This window comes from Pristiophorus japonicus, chromosome 17 (assembly GCF_044704955.1).
Source record: "Pristiophorus japonicus isolate sPriJap1 chromosome 17, sPriJap1.hap1, whole genome shotgun sequence".
In the NCBI taxonomy this organism is placed as follows: Eukaryota; Metazoa; Chordata; class Chondrichthyes; family Pristiophoridae; genus Pristiophorus; species Pristiophorus japonicus.
This window is the reverse complement of record NC_091993.1, coordinates 28,298,855-28,319,103: the sequence shown is the minus strand read 5'-3', so window position 1 is coordinate 28,319,103 and position 20,249 is coordinate 28,298,855. Positions and strand designations below refer to the sequence as shown.

Sequence of the window (20,249 nt, the reverse complement as noted above, 5' to 3'; positions counted from 1 at the left end):
GAACTCACTGCCCGAAAGGGTGATAGAGACAGAAACCCTCACCACATTTAAAAAGTACCCGGATGTGCACTTAAAGAGCCATAACCTGCAGGGCTACGGACCAAGAGCTGGAAAGTGGGATTAGGCTGGATAGCTCTTGGTTGGGAGTGTAGAATGTTTCAGTGTAAGGGGTGTCGCAGTTGTGTCAGGCGGACTGGTTGGGCTGGATACGCTTTGCCTTTCCGCCATTGTTCATAGGTTTATATGTAACCTTCAGGGCTGCTGACCGAGGGCCGTGCGGCTCTTTGTCGGCCGGTGCGGACACATTGGGCCGAAATGGCCTCCTTCTGCGCTGTAAATTTCTATGGTTTCTATGATAAATTCTTTTAGCCCTCACTGAGGCTTGCTGGGTCGGGCAGCCATGTCATTAACTGCAGAGCCGCCCCTGGTTCCCCGAAAGCGGCTCTGTTCTTTGCGAAGGGCCCCGTGATTTTGGACCACCCTGAGAGCTGAGTCAAGACCACACCGCCCTGAGTAACGAGTGGGTAACAATCAGCGACAGTGTAATTCCAAGGACACTACACACCTCTTAATTTGTGATTGAGATGGGCTTCGTAACACACAGCAGCCCTTGTGGTTTCTGATGCACTCCCTAACAGCTGTTCCAGAATACTGAACGGATGTTGGATTTGAAGGCAAGAGGTTTGATGGTTTATAGATTGAATAACAGATTCCCAGTAGTGAGTTGCAGGCTGGGTTCAGATGGTTTATATGTAGAATAACAGCTACCTGGGAGCGAGCTACAGGCTACAATTTATTCAAGGGGGTTCAGATGGTTTATTACCAGAATAACAGTTACCCAGGAGTGAGCTACAGGTTGGCACTTAATCAAGGGGTTAGAAGGTTTGAATAAACAAACATACGCACTTGGCAGTGAAGTACAAGTTGGAATCAGGGTGGTGAAGGGGGTGGAGTTTTGTGGGAGGAAAATGGCAATTTTCTGGCAAGTGGTGTGCATTCTGATCTACAATGGCTTTGCTCTTTTCCTTAACAGGATGCAACCTCAAGATCTTTAATAACCAGGAATTTGCAGCTCTACTGGCTCAGTCAGTGAACCAGGGCTTCGAAGCAGTCTATCAGCTGACCAGGATGTGCACAATCCGAATGAGCTTTGTCAAAGGCTGGGGAGCAGAGTACAGGTATCGTTTACGATGTTCGATGCCAAACGCACCTCGGCCATTGTTAACGTGGGAATCTGGCAACCGAGGGACTAGGCGCTTTCGGCCCTCAAGGTCACTTTACTGGTTTGCATATCGAGCAGGAGTCTCTGTGCTTAACCGAGAGAGCAGGTGGGGTGTTTGCTGTGTCAGCTGTGGCTCAGTGGGCAGCACCCTCACCTCTGAGTCAGAAGGTTGTGGGTTCAAGTCCCACTCCAGAGACTTGAGCACAAAAATCTAGGCTGACACTCCCAGTGCAGTGCTGAGGGAGTGCTGCATTGTCGGATGTGCTGTCTTTCGATGAGACGTTAAACCGAGGCCCCGTCTGCCCTCTCAGATGGATGTAAAAGATCCCATGGCATTATTTCGAAGAAGAGCAGGGGAGTTATCCCCGGTGTCCTGGTCAATACTTATCCCTCAACCAACATAGCAAAAACTGATTATCTGGTTGTTATCACATTGCTGTTTGTGGGAGCTTGCTGCCGGCGTTTCCTACATTACAACAGTGGCTACACTTCAAACAGTACTTCATTGGCTGTAAAGCACTTTGGAATATCCAGTGATCGTGAAAGGCGCTATATAAATGCAAGTCTTTCCTTCTTTGCTCCCCAGGGCTGTGTCAGTCCTATTCGGAGTGGGGTAGCTGATGGGTGCAGGTTGAGTCCAAGGCCAGATTTATACTGCATGCATTGTGCCACCGTCAGATGGCCTTCTGTGGGGGAGGGCCTCACACCTTGGGGCTGTTACCTGCTCGGTGGTGGTCTAAAGCTGCCGTCAGATTGCTGCATGGTTGTGTGAGTGCCACCAGTGCCCAAGGGGCAGGTCTCACACAGATGGTGACAATCCCAAAATAAACTTGCCGGTTTCGCTGGTGCGGGCAGACGGGAAGATCCAGGTTGAGAAAAAAAAGCAGCAACATAAACGTAATATTCACGTTGAATGTGCCCAAAACCACTTCTGCCAACATAATCGTGTAACTGCAGCCTAAACCGTGCCTTCAGCTGCCTGGACCCTAAACTCTGGAATTCCCTCCATGAACCACTCCTCCTTTAAGATGCTCCTTAAAACCCACCTCTTGGACCAGCCAGTCCTAATATCTCTTGAAATGGCGCGGTGTCAAATTTCGTTTGATGATCGCTCCTGTGAAGCGTCTTGGGATGTTTTACCACATTAAAGACGCTATGTAAATGCAACTTGTTCTTAAGAGTAAATTGCCCAGAATATTGAGCTAAATGAATAGAGGGATATAAAGCTGTGTGTGTGTGAGAGAGAGAGAGCCGGTCCTGTCCCCCTCAGTTACCTTGCAGGATGTTGGGTTCATCAGCAGGAAAAGGAGAAGCACTTTACACCGTGTCATTTTTGAACGGCAGTGAGTCCAAATTAGCTATGTAATTCAAGATATATATTTTCTTTTGCGCATTTGCGTTTAGCAGGCAGGAGGGACAGCAGCAGCTCTGATTAGCAACTCCCCCATCCTCCAAACCCAGCAGATGCTTAGAGACTTTGCTGGTTCTCCCCACATTCAAATAACAGCCAATACTCCAAAGTGCTGGCTCCCGTCCAGCTAGATAATCACATCCAGATGCTAAACGCGCACAGAAACACACACACACACACAAAAATCAATGCTGCCCTCGAGCCACTTCTGAACATTTTAAGTTGGGACCGAGAAGGTGGGAGGGAGGTTGTGATGAAGGAGGGAAAAAGATCATTAATTATTAAGAAGTAGGTAAACACTCCACAGCCCGTGGAGTGTAAATCCAACAACACCCTTGGGCACATACTGCAAAGAGGCTTGTTCCAGTTCATAGAACATAGAACATAGAAAATAGGTGCAGAAGTAGGCCATTCGGCCCTTCGAGCCTTGGTACCTGAGGTTTTTCTTTTTAAAGTCTTAATTTGGATGTTTTCGGAGGAAATAATCTCACCAGCAAGACCGCAGTTTAAAATGTTATATTAATGTTCGCGGCCCCAGCAATATTCTGTTGGCCACACCGCCATCTGTGACCACTCTTCCAGCCTCCAGATCTTTATCGTCTGGAACTCCTTCCCTAAATCTCTTTATCTCAACACTTATTTATCTCCTTAGAAAAACCTCTCAAAATCCTACTCGTTGAGTGGGGCTTTATCTTCTCCCCCCCTCTCCCCCCCCCCCCCCCATCTCTCTTTGCTTTAGTTTTTCTCCGCTGCTACCTGTTGAAGCACCCAGAGCTATCTGCCTGTATGCTGCCACAATGCTGCGCTCTTGATAACCTTCCGAGTAAAGACACCGGCTGGTTTGGGACTGCTCCATACAGACCAGAAGGTCCCACATCACATTCCCAGTCTGTGCTGAGTTAGCTGATCCTGACCAGGACAGTGTTGGGGGCATTATAATTAGCCTAGGTCTTCCTGGGCTAGCGAGGAGGCAAGATCAGCCAGGACACCAAACACAGATTGGGTGACAGCTTTGCGGAACATCCCCGTTCAGTCCGTAAGTGTGACCCCGAGCTTCCGGTCGCCCGTCACTTTAATTCCCCGTTCCACTCCCACTCTGACCTCTCCGTCCTTGGCCGCTTACACAGTTCCAACGAAGCTCAAAGTAAGCTCGAGGATCGTAAGAACATAAGAAATAGAAACAGGAGCAGGCCATTTGGCTCCTTGAGCCTGCTCCACCACTCAATAAGATCATGGCTGATCTGATCATGGACTCAGCTCCACTTCCCTCCCCATAACCCTTTACTCCCTTATCGCTCAAAAATCTATCTCCACCTTAAATATATTCAATGACCCAACCTCCACAGCTCTCTGGGGCAGAGAATTTCATAGATTTACAACCCTCTGAGAGAAGAAATTCCTCATCTCAGTTTTAAATGGGTGGCTCCTTATTCTAAGACTGTGTCCCCCAGTTTTGGTTTCCCCTATGAGTGGAAATACCCTCTCTGCACCCACCTACATTCAATAAGATCATGTCTGATCTGATCTTGACCTCAACTCCACTTCCCTGCCCGCTCCCCATCACCCTCCACTCCCTTATCGTTCAAAACAGCACCTCATCTTTCGATTCGGCACGTTACAGATTTCTGGACTCAACATTGAGTTCAACAACTTCAGACTGTAACTTCTGCCCCTATTCTTTCAGGCGGCAGTAGTTTATGATTCTGTCGTCCCCATTTGCCACATTTAATCACTCCTGCCTTCCACCCCATCACAGACTCTCCCTTTTGTTCTCTCCTCCCCTCCCCCCCCCCCCCCCCTTTCCCTGCCTCTGCACCCACTTAAAAAACTGATTCATCTCTAACTTTTCCAGCTCTGACGAAAGGTCTCAGACCTGAAACGTTAACTCTGGTTTCTATCACGTGGATGTTGCCTGTCCCACTGGGTGTTTCCAGCATTTGCTGCTCTGGCTTCTGATCCTGGCTGGAACATCAGGCGAAGTCAGCCCACCGTCAAGTGGCCAGCTGACACACATTGTCTCGGCTCACAGCGAGGGGCCTGGCTGTCTGTTGAAGCGACAGTGGCTCCATGGCACCTGTGGAACTGCACCACAGCAACAGTCGGACCACTTGGGCAGAGACTTGGCCAAAAAAAAACAACAGGGGCGGTCACACGATCAAGGAAGCTGGCTTGGGGGAGTGACCCAACCCGGTAGTAAGCATACACGCACGGTTACTTGTCACTGTGCAGTGTAAAGGGGGCAATCGGGTTCCACAGCACTTTTAGCCCAGGCTGTATTAAGGCTATATAACAAGTATCAGTGCAACTGAAAGGTGGACACATTTGGGTTTTTTTTAACCTGCGGGATCAGATGCCAGTCTGAGGACCTCGTGAGGGGTCTGGACTGCCGAGAAATTCCGTGGGAGTTTAGGAGCGGCGCTAACCATCGCGCCGGGCTGCTATGCCGGCGATGATGACATCATCACCGGGCGCAGCAACCCGTTTTCGTGCCGGAGCGAAAATTCGGTAAAGCCCCACGGGCAGGTCGCGAACCGGGCTTCAGTCCGCTCGCGGGGTGAAAGTTAACGGGGGAGGAGCAGCGTCGACATTTTGAAAAATGGCCGACTCACCGGTCGCGGCCTTGCCCCTCCTAAAATGGTGGGGTCCGTGGCGCGGTGTAGCAGCCCCGGTACTCCGCGTGTGTGACGGGCTGCAGCCATGGCACCTCGCTCCCGCGGTTAGTGCCCCGCCCCGGAGAGGAACTGGAGCACGCGACATTGCACTCCACTGTATCTCGGGTGCGGGACTTCTGCGCCGCACCTGGCCTCGCCCTCTGTTTCCACCCCCAACCGGGGCGGTACCGAATTTCGCCTCCCAATGTCCCTTTATATCCCTGTTTCTCAGTTTGCAGTTCATGTGGTTTAGCCATCATTAAAGTTCTTCGTGTTGTGCGGGATATTTAAAACAGATTTTCCCTCTCGGTGTGCATTTAACGAAAGTGACTGCACACTGAATGTTTGAGAGATGTGATTGGGCGCTCTGTAAATGCGAGACTTTCTTACGAGGAGCAATTCCTGAGCCCTTCGAGTCTGTACCGCCATTCAATATGATCATGGCCGATCCTCTCTCAACACCATATTCCCGCTTTTTCCCCATACCCCTTGATGTTTTTTGTGTCTAAAAAATATAAAATGTAATTATTGCTGGGGATAGAATGTATTGTTTTTGGAGGTGGGGGCGGGGAGTGGAAGAGAGGGTGCTCCGCATGTGTAGATTTTCACGCCCTGCCTTTTATCTCCGTAGACGCCAGACCGTGACCAGCACTCCCTGCTGGATCGAGCTCCACCTGAATGGACCTCTGCAGTGGCTGGACAAAGTCCTCACCCAAATGGGATCGCCGGCCATTCGCTGTTCGAGCATGTCGTAAAAGATTGGCTTTCATCTCAGGGAAGACAGACACCTGCATCGTTTTACTGACCTAGCTGTAGCAGTTAATTTATAGAAAGATAAATCGTCAACAACACGAGAGGGGAGAAAGAAAAAAAGAAATATTGCCACTCGTGGCGCCCTACCGCTGGTGGTATCTTCTGCAGCGATACCAGGTACCATCTCTGCCACTTTCCCCCCCCACCATAACTGTAAGCACTTTCGGTGGCAATGCTGTCGGGGAATATTTACACGGGCAAAATGACAACAAGCAAAACAACAACACAAAACATTTTCAATTCTGTTTTTTTTCTACTGGAACTGGAGGGGAAAGAAACTCTTTCTTCTCCCCCTGCTCCACCCGCTACCGGATGGCAAATTTGTCGGCGGTTTTATCCCAGCTTGTGGGCCCTGGCCGTTTTGTATTGTTCGATTCTTCGTGTCCTGTCTCTACAACCAAAATGAATAGTACGGTTGCCTAGGGGCAAATTGATCTCGCTCTCTCTCGTTTTTAAATTCTTTCAGCGTCCTCCTGGAACTTTGGGTGGTCAGTGCCTGCGAAGAAGGACGTTTCCCGCCCATGGTCGCCATGGCAGCTCGGGCCATTTGTTAAGACGCGGAAGCGAGAAACTGGCACGACCGTTCTCCTGTTCAGAGCCAGCCCGTTCTATCCGTGCTCGGGTGGTTATTTTTTTGGAAGCCGCGATGGTTCTGCAGGGCCCCCCGACCCCTGTGTAACACCACCAGCCGCTGGGAATGGGGGGACTGGAGCTACCCTTCCCCGGGGTGTATTCTCATCATCAATGTACTGGAAACTTGTGATTTTCTTTTGCCAGTAACCTTTGTTTTTTTCCTATTCAGTGTTTCTATTTGCATTACGAAGGCCTCTTGCACACTAACCACCCGCTTTTAAAACTTTCTTTTCTAGACCGAGTTGAGGCAGATTTCGAGCACTTGGTTATGGTAGCTGGGAGTTGTTACTTTTGAGCAATCCAATCTACATTGAACATTTTTTCCGTAGGCCTCTGTGAAGTGCCTTGGGACGTTTTATCGAGTTAAAGGCACTATATAAATGCAAGTTGTGGAGGTGTGCAGAGCGGCCAATATTTAGTGGTTAAGCCCGACTCTAAATGTACCCACCCCCCAATCTTGGAACCAGCTTCAGTCCTGACTGTAGCACTTGCGTTATGTTTAATCCGGTATAAATGTGGCACTTGATGGCCTCTCTCGTAGCTCAGCTCAGCAAGCTCGTACAGATCAGAAAGGCCACAGCTTCAATGGCAGGTTAGTGCAGTGTTGACTGATCTCAGACTGGGTGGTGGTTGGGGCACAACAGTTGACTTCCACATCCTTGGGAAGTTGGGGGGAATTCAGCCAGGGTTCCTGCTGCTGATCGATTTTCGGTGAGTGGGAGGGCGGGGAGGGGCTCCAATGGCGCGGCTCTGCCGTGATGCCCTCGCAACACTCACTCTCTCGAGGCTCCCACAACTTGAGCAAGGTTTTGGAAAGCAGCTGGTATCTGTGGAACTGTATCCCAGCAATGGTCAACGTACTGGAGAGGGGGCAAAGATATTAGACGGATATTACTCCGATTTCCTCACTTGCTGCCTTTGCAGTAATCAATATTGTTTTTATTTTAAACTTTGTTCTTTTTTTGCAAAGGGGTTCAATTCAAACTTGCAACACAAGCGTGCGTTTCTCTCGCTGGGCAGATTGAGACTTTGACTGAGATGAAACAACTGGCGTTATATAATGAAGTACTTATTTAAAACGGCAGGGCTGTGCTTTGGGTTTAGCAGGAGTACACAGGCGTCGCTAGCCCCATTCCGGCGTTTTGGTCAACGGCGCGACCAGTGTTTCCCCTCGGCTGCGCGCAAGCGCCGCATTCGGGTAGGCACCGCCCAGGCCGCTCCCTCTAAAATACCGCGTGTGCAGACGCGCAGCAAATTTAAAGGTACAGGCACACACACAAATTTTAGAGGCAACATGGAACACGACCAGAGTCTCGTGGAGGTAAAAATCGCTGTTCTTGGACAGCAAATCAGGTGTTGGGAATGCCTACTTCTACATCGCACGCTCTCGGTGTATGTCAGGAGCGAGTACATCAGAGTTTTTAGCCCCATAGTCCCCACCCCCTCCACCGTATGACACTAAAAATCTCTTCTAAATAAGGATCATCCATACTGTACCTTTTATGCTCCCAGGGCAGTGCTGGAGTAACAAACGGACAAACTTGGTTCTAATCGTAAATTAAATGGAAAATGCTGCAAATGCACATGTCAGTCAACATCTGAAACAGAAAAGACATTAACATTTAGGGTGGATAGCCTACGTCCGTGCTAGATTTGGCAAAGATTCCCCATCAGAAATGTTGAGCTGTCTTTTCCCTTTCACAGACACAGTCCCCACTGTTAACAAGGGGCGCGTTGGCAGCAATGCGATTTGTGACCAACATAGCTTTAAAAAAAATAGAATAGGCAATCGCGATTTAGCAACCGCCTCTCCTAATTGTTAGCAGAATTTCAGCACCAAGGTAATCGCGCTTTAACGAGGTGCGAACAGCTGATTAAAACTGCTCGAAGCCCCGACTTTGCCAGAAATCAGCAGAGCCTTTTAAACGGCAGAGTACAAGGTAAACACTCACTGAACGCTGGAAATAATCGGCACGTTTATCAGCGACACCTTTGTAAGTGACTCCGATGGTAATGGCAAATGGTGCGCATCATTTTGTACGATTGTGGGCAGCCGCCCGTGCCAAAGAAGCACAGTGAGAGTGGTGGGGATTGTACCGACTGACCCGCTGTGCATTTTTGCAGCATTTGCTCTTTGTACAACGGATTTCAATCCGTGGCCATTTATACCTCCCAATTGTTCCGATCTTATTTTTATTTTCACCTAACTGGAAAAACGTCGTTAGGGAGACGTGATTCATTTGTACACCAGTTGATTCCAATAATGGTCGAATTAAATTATTGAGAACCCCCAGAAGAATGGACGAGACCCACAGAGGAGTAGGCCAGCAAGGTTGATAAAAGTAGAAGCGTGGTGAATCGAGGAGCAATATTGAGTGACAACAAGCGTGGGTCTTGGAAGCCTGCTGATGGCTGGAGGAAGGGAGGGATAAGGGAAGCAAGGACATCCACAGTTTGGAGATCTTGGGAAAGAATGAGTTGCAGTAGATGGTGAGTCGAGTCTTAATTTCAGTACAGCGGGTGTGCAAAGAATTGCTTTGGCCCATAACTGAACTTGTGCCTGACTGCTACAGATACCGATTAGAAATTGTGTTGCATTCAATACTCCTCATTCCCCTTGCAGTGGAGTATAGAAACTTCACTTTTACAACAGCACACCAAGGGAATGTCGTGTGTGGAAAGTGGCTAGGGGTAGAAATATTAAGGCAATGTTGGTTGATTCGACCCCTCCCTCCCAGTTTTCTTCCACAGATCTCCAGTATCTCACCCAAGTGCCAATTGTTCGCCTTAAAAAATAAAATAATTCCTCTGATGTGAGCAAAGCTGGCATTTATTGCCCATCCCTAATTGCCCCTTGAGAAGGTGGTGTTGGGCCGCCACCTTGAACTGCTGCAATCCATGTGGTGAAGGTGCTCCCACAGTTGGGTAGGGAGTTCCGAGATTTTGACCCAGCGATGATGTGTGTCTTCATGTGTGAGAGATAATAAGCGCGAGGGAACTATTTTGCCTTCAAAGCCAAGTGCTATTGTGTTCTCACTATGAGTGTGTATAAGGATCAGAGGAGAACCGTTGACTGATATTTGCCCCACTTTAGCCCCAGGCAATTGTAGACAATCACAGGGCCCCAGAACTATCTGCCCAAGCTGAGATCAATTGACAGCACATTTCGGGGGTTAAATCCACATGCTGCCTTCACCCACTTGGCCCTCAGGCCTAACCCTGCTGCTGAGAAGCTATTTACATCTGAGGTGAGGATGAAGCAAGTGGAACTGTAGGGCAATTACTGTACCAGTTTGCTGTTTTAAGCTGAACTGCCATTTCCCCCTTTGTAATTCTCTGCCAACTGCCTTCCTTTCAAAGCCCCCTAATGTTCTACACCTCCTGCTTGGTGTTCACTTCTTCCCCTCTTTGTAAAATGCTCAGATGTTTTTATGCGAGTATTATTGTGTATATTTGCGTATAAATTTACCTCAATGTTTGGGGATTTTGGGGGGGGGGGGTATATTTGTAAGTTGTGTTGGATGGGGGTGGAGGTGTTCCCAAGTGGATCTATTTTCCAGACACCTCAGCAGCGCCACCACTGTCCAGCTGCCAGTTTCCTACTCCTCATGTTCGTCATTCCCTGTTGTATCACGGTGGAAGTGTGTGGAACATTACTTGGTCTACTGTGCTGAATACAGGGAGTCTTATTTTTGAGTCATGGATTTTTTTTTGACAGGAAGGTAAGGGAGCGAGAGGTGTCTTATACACAAGAACATAAGGTATACATCAATGTATGTTAATTCCAAGTCAGTATGCTACCAAGCCACAAGGTTATCCAAGGACACCATGTTACTGACAGTTCGGAGAACCTTTGACTGATATCAGTTGTAGTCAAAGCTGGAAGTTCAAGCCCCATGCCAGAACTTGATCACATAATCTACTTATTCTGGGCAAGTGCTAAATGGTTGGAGGTGCCTTCTTTTGGATGAGATGTTAATCTGAGGCTGTTTGTGTGACCTTGCTAAATGCAAACATGTCACAGAGGTGCAATGACTAGACAAACACAGCAACGTAATTGTCATGTTTCTGAGAGACATGGAAGATGTGGGTGGGGGGTGTAAATACATCATGCACCATTCAGCTCTTTCACTGGGACACTAACCTCAAGAAACGATGCCATTGAGGAAGGCTGCAGCCATATAGCAGACTCTCGGGCTGGTAAAACAAGCATTGAAGGTGCACTGTGATCTTAGGGTATCTCTTGCCAGTGCCCCCAGTTTATAGTTCATTGGATGGAGAGAACAACATGCTCTTAGACTGAGAAATCATAGAAACTTTACGACACAGGAGGCAGCCATTCAGCCCATCGTGTCGGTGCTGGTCCTGTCTCCTAAACAGACAAAAATCGCACCTTTCAGAGAGACTATAGTTAGCACGCAGGCTGAGCGACGGCCGGGAGCTATGCTGTGCTGGAAGCAGCCAGTAGTTGATGCATGGGGGATGCCTTTGGGTAGCTCCCCCAGTCATTTTTCATGCATTCTGCGTGGGAAAAGCAGCTGGTCTCAATTCTACGCCTCCCCACAAGCTCACTCTATCCCTGTCACAGACATTGCCATGTGGTTTCCTTCAGCAGCTGGTAACACTTAAGTTTTTTTTTGGAGGAATATTTCCAGACCCGATTAAATGAGGTTTAAACAGAAGATTGTAATAACTGACCTTTTATACATTTGGAAAAAAAAAATTTCACTGCACTTAACAGCATTCATTCTTTTATTTTTTTTTAAAATTACATGCAAGAAAGGTGTTAAAACAGTCAGCGCAGGATTTCCTAGGATTAATTTCAGCGGAGCTGCTGCCTACAAGCTAGGAACGCAGTGTTTGAGAAAGTGCCACTGGAAAGCACCACACAATGAGAAGGGACGATTTGTCCCATCAAGGCTTTTCCATCCACAGTGCACGCCTTTCCTTCAGTCATACTTCAGTCCCTTCACTGTTTATAGAATCATAGAAATTTACAGCACCGAAGGAGGCCATTTCGGCCCATCGTGTCTGTGCTGGCTGACTAAGAGCTATCCAGCCTAATCCCACTTTCCAGCTCTTGGTCCGTAGGTTACAGCACTTTAAGTGCACATCCAAGTACTTTTTAAATGTGGTGAGGGTTTCTGCCTCTACCACCCTTTCAGGCAGCGAGTTCCAAAACAAATCTATGATGTAGTAAACTTACTATGGAAATCACACACTCTGACTGTCACGCCTGCAGTTACTTCGATCACCCAATGGAACTTCTTCACAAGCTCCAGACACCCATCATTATACCTACTGCATCACCCATGCAATGCTGAGGGAAATTCTCTTTAAACACCTGCCTTACTCTGGCCAAAGCTGTGGAAGATTGCCCAGTTACGGTAATCCACACAGGTATAGTTCCTATAAAGAGTGGGGCACATTCTGCTTATCTCAATCCAGAGAATTAAAGATGCAGGCTGGCAGATGTAAGGCTCAGGAACACCCAGCATGTACAAGAGTATTGCTGGATTTTAACTAGCTAAAAAAAGTGACAGCCTACCAAGCTTTCTTTCGCTTGTCCAGTAAGGTACAATCTTGCCGGTTACTACACTGGGGTACAGAATTATCTGGAGTCATGTGGGGAAGAATCTCAGTCACCATAGATTCACCCAAGATCTCTAATTCATAACTCCCATGTGCATTATATAGATCTAGAAATGTCACTACAACCGTTTCCTTGGCAGGTATTAGTCCAGTTCCTCTAAAAGATATCAATTTACGCAGAATTAACAACTTTTTTTCCTGGTATTTTGCAGTATTAATTCCAAGATGGTTTGCCCAACCGAGCACCGTAGATACGTTGCTTTAGAATTGGTTCCAGCTTTTCATTTTGCCACGGTTCTGTTGAGTTGGCAAGGTAGACAGTGGTCACAGTGAGCTGGATGTTCGAAGAGTACCAACAGGCAATCTTGCCCACCGTCAGTCCATAAGGCAACAGGGTCCACTAAACCTCCCCCCCCCCCCCAGTCTCTTGCCTGCGCTTTCATAGGATCTGCTTCTGTTTGGAACAGTGAAAGGTGCAGGAACTGAGCTGGACACAGCAGAGAAATCCCAGCTTCCCCACTCCAGGTGCAGGCAGGGAGTTGGGAAACCACGCAAAGTGTGTGTTCCTGATGGAAAGTATAAATGTCTGGGGATTTAGATACTTTGATTTCTGGCAATCACGGTACCTTTTTCTTTTTAAAAAAAAAATCTGTAGTGAAATCATATTGTAGCTACTTTGTGCCAGTCCCCCAATCAAGTGTGATTTTTTTTTAAAACCCACCAACAGAAGTGGACCAGGCTGCATTTATAAAAGTGTAGTATCTGGAATCCTACTATCCATACATCTTTAGCAAGAGGCGAGTGACTCAACAAGCACATTTGTAAACGGCAACTTCCCAATGTGAAATGCAGGTTATACAGTCCCAGTCCAGCTGTTCAACCATGCACACCCCAAATGGCTCACAGTTGCTAAATTAGCTATTAAGGCCTACATCATCAGGAGTGTCATCTCAGCGTGGGGGCACCCTTGATGAAACAACTTAGTCAACGGGCAAAGAAAAAGGTGAACTTGGGTAGAGCATTCCTCTTCAAACGTTGGCCAGAATAATAATCTGACCCCAGGTTCATGGAGAAAATCCAACTACATGTGTCATACTTAATTTGTTTTACTGGTTTGGGAGCTTCTAATCTTTAAAAAAAAAGGGAATGATTTTGTGCACGGTGGGTTTAAAGCACTGTCTGGACAAGGTTCTCATGGGTATCGGTGTTTAAACAGATGAGACCAACTCCAGTGGGTCTACTTTTGGACTTGTCAAAAAGGTGGCAACCCGAACCGAGCCTGCATTGTGGTGCAGTGCATCATGGCATGAAGCACACTCCACAACAGCATCTGTGATGCTTAAAGCAGTGGAATAGTGATAACTCATGGAGTCAAAATAAAGCTGTCCCATGGCTATGTGTATTTTTCTATTTAATGAAATGTAATGTGATTCTGCAAATATACTTTTTGCTAAAAAAAAATTGGCCCGTAAAACTAAAGGCAATTGAACATCTACAGTTATTGCTTGCTGTTTACTAGGCCATGGATGCAGTTTAGATTGACTATCCTGTGACCTACATCAGCATTTTACCAAGTTCTGTAGAGGTACCTTGTGAATCTCTCCCCAAGTAGCATTAAGCTATTTAGTTCCAGCAGATAATGCTGTATAACTTTCACATTTTACAAAAAAAAGGTGCTTTCTTGTACTTTAGTGTTTTTTTTCTACTTTGAAGTGTTCTGAAATGGCCAAAAATTCTTTTCCATTTATGTAAATGTTTCAATGTTATTAAAATTCATTTTATCATGTTACAACAGTAATTGGGGTATGTTTTTGTTAGATCAACTACTTAAGGATTTAGGAAAACCAATGTTTTCCAGGGGAGGAGAACAACCTCACACCAAGATCATCTTAAGACATGGACTCGGTGGGCTATTCCATGGGTGTCAGCAGCCCTTGATATCTTATGCAAGTAACTAGTCTTCAGTGCAAGCTTAAGCAGCGAATGCTGACTCAAAATGATTGAATGGCTTGCCTTCAAAGCAAAGCTCAACCGTGTCTTCACAAAAATCTAGGTTGACACTCGCAGTGCAGTACCAAGGGAGGCTGCACTGGCAGAGGGGTTAAACCGAGTTCTGTTCTCTCGGGTGGATGAAAAAGATTGCAGGCCTTATTTCAAAGAGCAGGAGAGTTATCATTGGTGTCCTGGCCAATATTTATCCCTCAATCAACATAACAAAAACAGATTATCTGGTCATTATCACATTGCTGTTTGTGGAAGCTTGCTGTGTGCAAATTGGCTGCCACGTTTCCTACATTACAACAGTGACTACACTTTTAAAACAACTTCATTGGCTGTAAAGTGCCTTGGGACATCCGGTGGTTGTGAAAGACGCTATATAAATGCAAGTCCTTCATTTAATACTCACACCAGGGTAGGGTGGGGGCTTGCTAGACTGGGGAACGTGGTTATATTTCTCCTCACCCCTCACCGTAACCAAGTGACAGAGAATAAGTGCACGGAGCCCGGATAACCAACCAGAATCAAATTCAGAAACTTAATGGTTACATAAGGAGGTTTATATAGAGAAGTGAAATTGGATGAGAAGAGCTCATCAAAATTCTACACCATTCTTTTTTTTTGCTGCACACTTCAGGGAAGAGAAATGCACACAAGGAAAGCATTGAGTGTTAAGTTCAGATAGCTGCTAACTGCAGCCTCACATCATGCCTAGTTACATGCATGGACACCACAATGGTAGACCACACATTTTTTTCACGCTACCACAGGTTTGTGACTAAGTCCCTTTGGTGAACAAAGAAATAAAGCCCATTTATACAGAAATTGCCAAAAGCTGGTATTAAATTGTCAGCATTAATCATGGGTTCATTGGTCAGTGCCGTAATATGAACAAGAATGCTCTCTTTAAAAAAAAAATAACACGGCCAATAAGTCTGTCCCTTTTTGATGGATCAACTCCTCACCTACCTGCCAGCTCAAAGTATCCCTTAATCCCACCTCTCTCTAGAAACACATCCAGGTACTTAAATCTTCTGGTAGCATACCGGTTTGTAAAAATTCTTTTGCACTGTTAACCACTGCTTTAAAATATTACACAGAGCAATTTTACATGAACAAAGATCTGCATTCACATAGGGCCTAAACATGTGTCAAACATTCCAAGGTGCTTCAGCCAATGAATTACTTTGTGAAGTGCAGTCACTTATGTAGATAACACAGCAACCATAATGCACACAGCAAGATCCCAAACAACAATGAGATCAGTGGCCATTTCAGCAGCTTTTGTTGGTGGTGGGAGAGAGGGGGACTATCGGGCTAGAACCAGGAGAACTCCCCGCTCTTCAAGAAGTGCCATGGAATCCTTGATGTCCACCTGACTCAGCAGAACAGCCTAGGTTTGATTTCTCATCTGAGGGACGGCATCTCCAACAAAGCAGCACTCAAATCTGGGGTTGAGGATTTGACCCACAACCTTCTGTCTCAGAGGAAAGGGTGTGACCAAGGAGCAGTAACATTCTGTCTCAAGAGGTAAGGATGCTATCAACTGAACCAAACTGACAAACACACTAACCAATGGTTTACCAGAGGAAATTAAAAATGCCCTAAATGCAAATTGCAGTTATCATCATCATAGGCAGTCCCTCAAATTGAGGATGACTTGCTTCCATGTCAAAAAGTTCACAAGTGTTTCAATGAAGGAAACAATATTCCAGGTCCCGAACTAAATCTTGAAGGGTGGAAGATGCCTGTGCGTGGATTTTTTTAACGGGTGGCCGTTGCACACCAGCCACCACACAGGCTTGACAGAGCTAGGTCTTGGTCCAGTAGCAAGGATTAACCAAGATGACTGGAGACCTGCTCTGCTGCACGGACCTAGTGCTCACATATCGCAGTGTAGGCTGGCCCCGAACTCACGCCTCTCCTGGGCCCCGATCACATCCGCAGTCTCTCGCCGCTCCTGCTGTACCTGCCCATGCTCCAATCACCGACCTGGATCTTGGCGACGTCCCTTTTCACTGCCGTTGCTCTCCTGCTCCAGCACATGTTGCTCCCTGGAGTGGTACGCTGCCACGCTGCTCCTTCCGCTCCCCAGCGTACTCCGATGGTGCTTGCAGGCCGGGGGCCGCTCAGCCTGCTGGGCCAGGCCGCCACACTCATGAATACAATTAGGCTGTGTCTCAATTATCTTTTCTAGTAATTTATTCCACAACTCTATTGATGTTTCTAATGAAAACATTCCATCTGACTTCCCTCCTTGCCACCAATATAGAGTTTGTAACGTGTGGGCCCTGGTATTTGAACTCCCACCCCTTGTCGTAATGAAACATTTGCCGGGATCAGTTCCGTCAATTTCCTTTGTAAAGTTGAAAATTTCAATGTTTGCTTGAAGTCACTGGTTTTACAAGCACCATTAATGCCAGGTACTCAGTTTACCCAAATACCATATATTACAACATTGGATTAGCAGGTTTAAAAAATATATATTTCCTCCTCTCAAGAAGGTACCAACTCATGCTGTGGTACAATCCTACAGGTGTGACGACCTCCCAGGACTGCACCCAAGTGGCTAGGGTGTAAAGCTAGACAACGACAATGAAAATAATAACTTGCATTTGTACCTTTTAATGTAGAAAAACATCCCAAGACTCATCATGGTAATGTAAAGAAAAATGGACACCAAGACAGGAAAGGAACATTTAGGAAGGGTGGCCAAAAGTTTGCTCAACATAGGTGGGTCTTAAGGAAGGTCTTAAAAGAGCTGGTGGAGAGGCAGAGGATTTAGGAAGGGAACGCCAGAGGTGCAAGGCCAAGGCAGATAAAGGCTTAGCTACAACAGGACGGACTCGGTATAACGAGAGTTGGGTTGGTAAGGCTGGACGAGATTAGATGAGGAGGGTTGAGGCAAGGCCTTGGAGAGATTTAAGCAGAACAATTATATCGATATACGACACATTTGACCCAACCAGTCCATGCCGGCATTTATGCTCCACTCGAGTCTCCTCCAGTCTTTCCTCATCTAAATCTATCAGCATAACCCTCTATTCCCTTCTCCCTCATATGCTTGTCTAGCCTCCCCTTAAATGCATCGATACTATTCGCCTCATCACTCCCAGTGGTAGCAAGTTTCACATTCTCGCCGCTCTTTGCGTAAAGAAGTTTCTTCTGAATTCCCTACTGGATATCTTGGTGACTGTCTTCTATTGATGGCCTCTAGTTATGCTCTTCCCAAGTGGAAACATTCTGTATCCACTCCATCAAAACCTTTCATAACTTTAATGACCTCGATTAGGTCACTCAGCCTTCTTTCAAGAGAAAGACTCAGCCTGGTCATCCTTTCCTGATATGTATACCCTTGCATTTCTGGTATCATCCTTGTAAATTGATGGGAGTTTTAAACGTGAGCCATTGAACTGGGAGCCAATGCAGGTCAACGAGGGCGATGGGAACAGCAAGTGACTGGAGGGGATCACAGCGGAGCCCGATCCAGTCCTCGATGTCCACACGTGAGCACTTTCAGGCAAGGGATGCCGAATACTGAACTGGAGCAGGAACCTGGCTGATTATTTTCCTTCCTTATCCAGGGTACAACCTTACATGTAAAAAAAAATGCTCAGACAGTAAGCTCAAATAAGTAGCAGATATATACACAGGTAAAATTTATTTAATTTCGACACCATACAATAAAGATTAGCGTTTTTGATCAGGTAACAATTTAAACAGATTCTTGAGAAATTATAATAGAATATTAATTTGTCATTCTAGTTTATAACCTATTTTGCTCATAAAAGGTGAGGGTTGTTAGCACTGAGAAATGGAACAATCCCCCACTTTGGGCATTCAGCGTCAGCATCAAGCACTCTCACATCAGGCGTAGTAAGGTTAAAGGCAGAGTAAAGCTCCCAAGCATGTAATGCAGCACCAACTTCAAGGACACCTCATGCTGTACCAAGGCAACATTTTCTCATTTCCTACACTGCCCTGTTGCTTCTGAGTGAGACTCCAAAATAGCGCCCAGTTCGGGGCCCTTTCATGCCCACTGGGAACTGGATCAACTGACTCAAATTCATTTCACATAGTACCTTTGAGGTCAGTGGATTTGAAGGCAGCTTCCAGAGGCGAGAGGGGTACACTGTGGTGTACCACATCACTCCACGAGAATGGCATTTCCAATCAGTTAACTGCAAAAGGAACAGATCCCAACAGTTTTTAAAAAAAGATGGTTTTCCCTGGAGAAGAGGCTTGTGTTTCTTGCTCCATTGATATGTGAAGTATTGGTCTGCAGCAGTGTAATTTTCCTGTCTGCTTGCACTTCCATCTTTGTCCAATGGAAGGCACTAACAATAAAGATCTGCCTAAAACATGTGGTAATAAGGACACAGTTCACACATGTGCCCAATATGTAGCAAAAATCTTTTAGGAGCAGTCTCTCGAACATATAAACAGAACATCTTCCCTCCTTGAGTGTTATGAGTTTATTTTTTCCATGCAAGTTACTGGATTTTATTGGGATTGGTATATTTTAATGCTATTCTCTTCGCACATTTCTCAGCACACTGAATTGTGTACATTTTCAAACTGTACCAAAATCATGGTTATTAACCATGTTCATCATGTACTGTGCAAATGAACCAGTTAATCAGACATTTTATGCTGAATCTATTTCTTTTAAGACGCATTGCATTTTTTGTGTTTGATATTGGTGTGGTACTGGTTACTCCACCGTAGATTTATCTTAAGTGCGCTACTTTAGCAATGAAGTGCATGAGTGAAACAGCGGCTCTATACACAATCCTATCTGCTTAATAATGGAGCAAAAGCTCTGGGTAAGACTGACTGCACTAGAAAGGGGAAGACTCAAAAGGGTACTCAAACCAGTACCAGTTAATGTAACCAATATCCAAGATATTAGAGGGAAGTGCAGCATAGGAAGGAGGTGAAACAATGCTTCTTCCCAGCAGACTTAGCTCAGATGTTTAGTCTATAATAAATAAGTACGGTTGAGATGGGGGCAAACACAGATGAAGATCCATATCTATATCTTATCTTTCAGTTAATTCAATACATCGACTGGTCTACAGTGTTGGCTCTGCAGTTGCATGAAAAACCTTGACCCGGTGACCCTGGGAATGAAACGTCTAGAAGGAGACGCGATCAGAACACTGGCTGACACAACAAAACAAAACCTTTCATCTGGAAAACCACAAAATGACCAAGTCCTTAGTCATTCTCTTCATCAGACGGCTCCTCAATCTCTTCTCTGTCTCCACCAATGGCCATCCAAAAAGCTTTAGCAACCTGTCAAATAAAATAAGGCAAGATGTGTGAATGTAAAACACACACACCCACTGCAATCTGTTGCTCATCTTCACTGTAAGCAGGAGGAGCATGAGTCAATGTTATGAGGAAGGGGGCAGCGTGAGAAAGAAAGAAGTCTGAAGTAAAGAAGAGATCAAATTATATTTTGAAACAAATCTATTTTTGAGCTAGCCTAAATCAGTAAATTCAACAGCCAGTTCAGCCAAACTGGTCATCTGGCCTGCAGCAATTGAGCTTCAGCAAAAATCGATTTTGCCAGCTTGTGTTGATGTATGCCGCTCTTGGTCTTGGTCAACCGAGTGTGGACACGATGGGCCAAAATGGCCTCCTTCTGTGCTGTAAATTTTTATGATTTATCGAGTAATCTCCTCGAGGACATCACCCTCAACGCGGTTGGGGCAGTTTTGGGTCCTTTTATCATCAACCTTTTATATTCAAGCCATTGGCATTAATGCCAAATAGTTGCTCTACAAGGTGATTCCTCACTGAATGAAAACTACTGTAAAAATCACAAAGTTTATTGAAGAGTGCTTGTGTACAGTTTTAGGGACTCCATTATAACAAAAGATACAAGAGCAACGGATAAAGATTCACTAGAGCGTTACCAGTG

At 46.1% G+C, this 20,249-nt stretch overlaps 3 protein-coding genes across 6 annotated transcripts in view; 2 read left to right on the top strand and 1 right to left on the bottom strand.

Moving 5' to 3' along the window:
- smad3b (SMAD family member 3b) overlaps positions 1-10,213 on the top strand; it is a 152,242-nt gene extending 142,029 nt beyond the window's left edge. For 2 of the 3 annotated variants that reach the window (XM_070858536.1, XM_070858535.1), the window contains 2 exons: positions 1,034-1,178; positions 5,916-10,213. In XM_070858536.1, the coding sequence (XP_070714637.1) occupies positions 1,034-1,178; positions 5,916-6,039 (269 nt within the window). In that variant the 3' untranslated portion in view covers positions 6,040-10,213. The remainder of the gene's footprint in view (positions 1-1,033; positions 1,179-5,915) is intronic. The other variant, XR_011587446.1, reaches the window with a different exon arrangement.
- c17h15orf61 (chromosome 17 C15orf61 homolog) overlaps positions 1-20,249 on the top strand; it is a 333,965-nt gene that overhangs the window by 78,309 nt on the left and 235,407 nt on the right. The gene's annotated exons all lie outside the window — the stretch shown is intronic.
- aagab (alpha and gamma adaptin binding protein) overlaps positions 17,967-20,249 on the bottom strand; it is a 41,152-nt gene continuing 38,869 nt past the window's right edge. For both annotated transcript variants that reach the window (XM_070858533.1, XM_070858534.1), the window contains exon 10: positions 17,967-19,618. In XM_070858533.1, the coding sequence (XP_070714634.1) occupies positions 19,541-19,618 (78 nt within the window). In that variant the 3' untranslated portion in view covers positions 17,967-19,540. The remainder of the gene's footprint in view (positions 19,619-20,249) is intronic.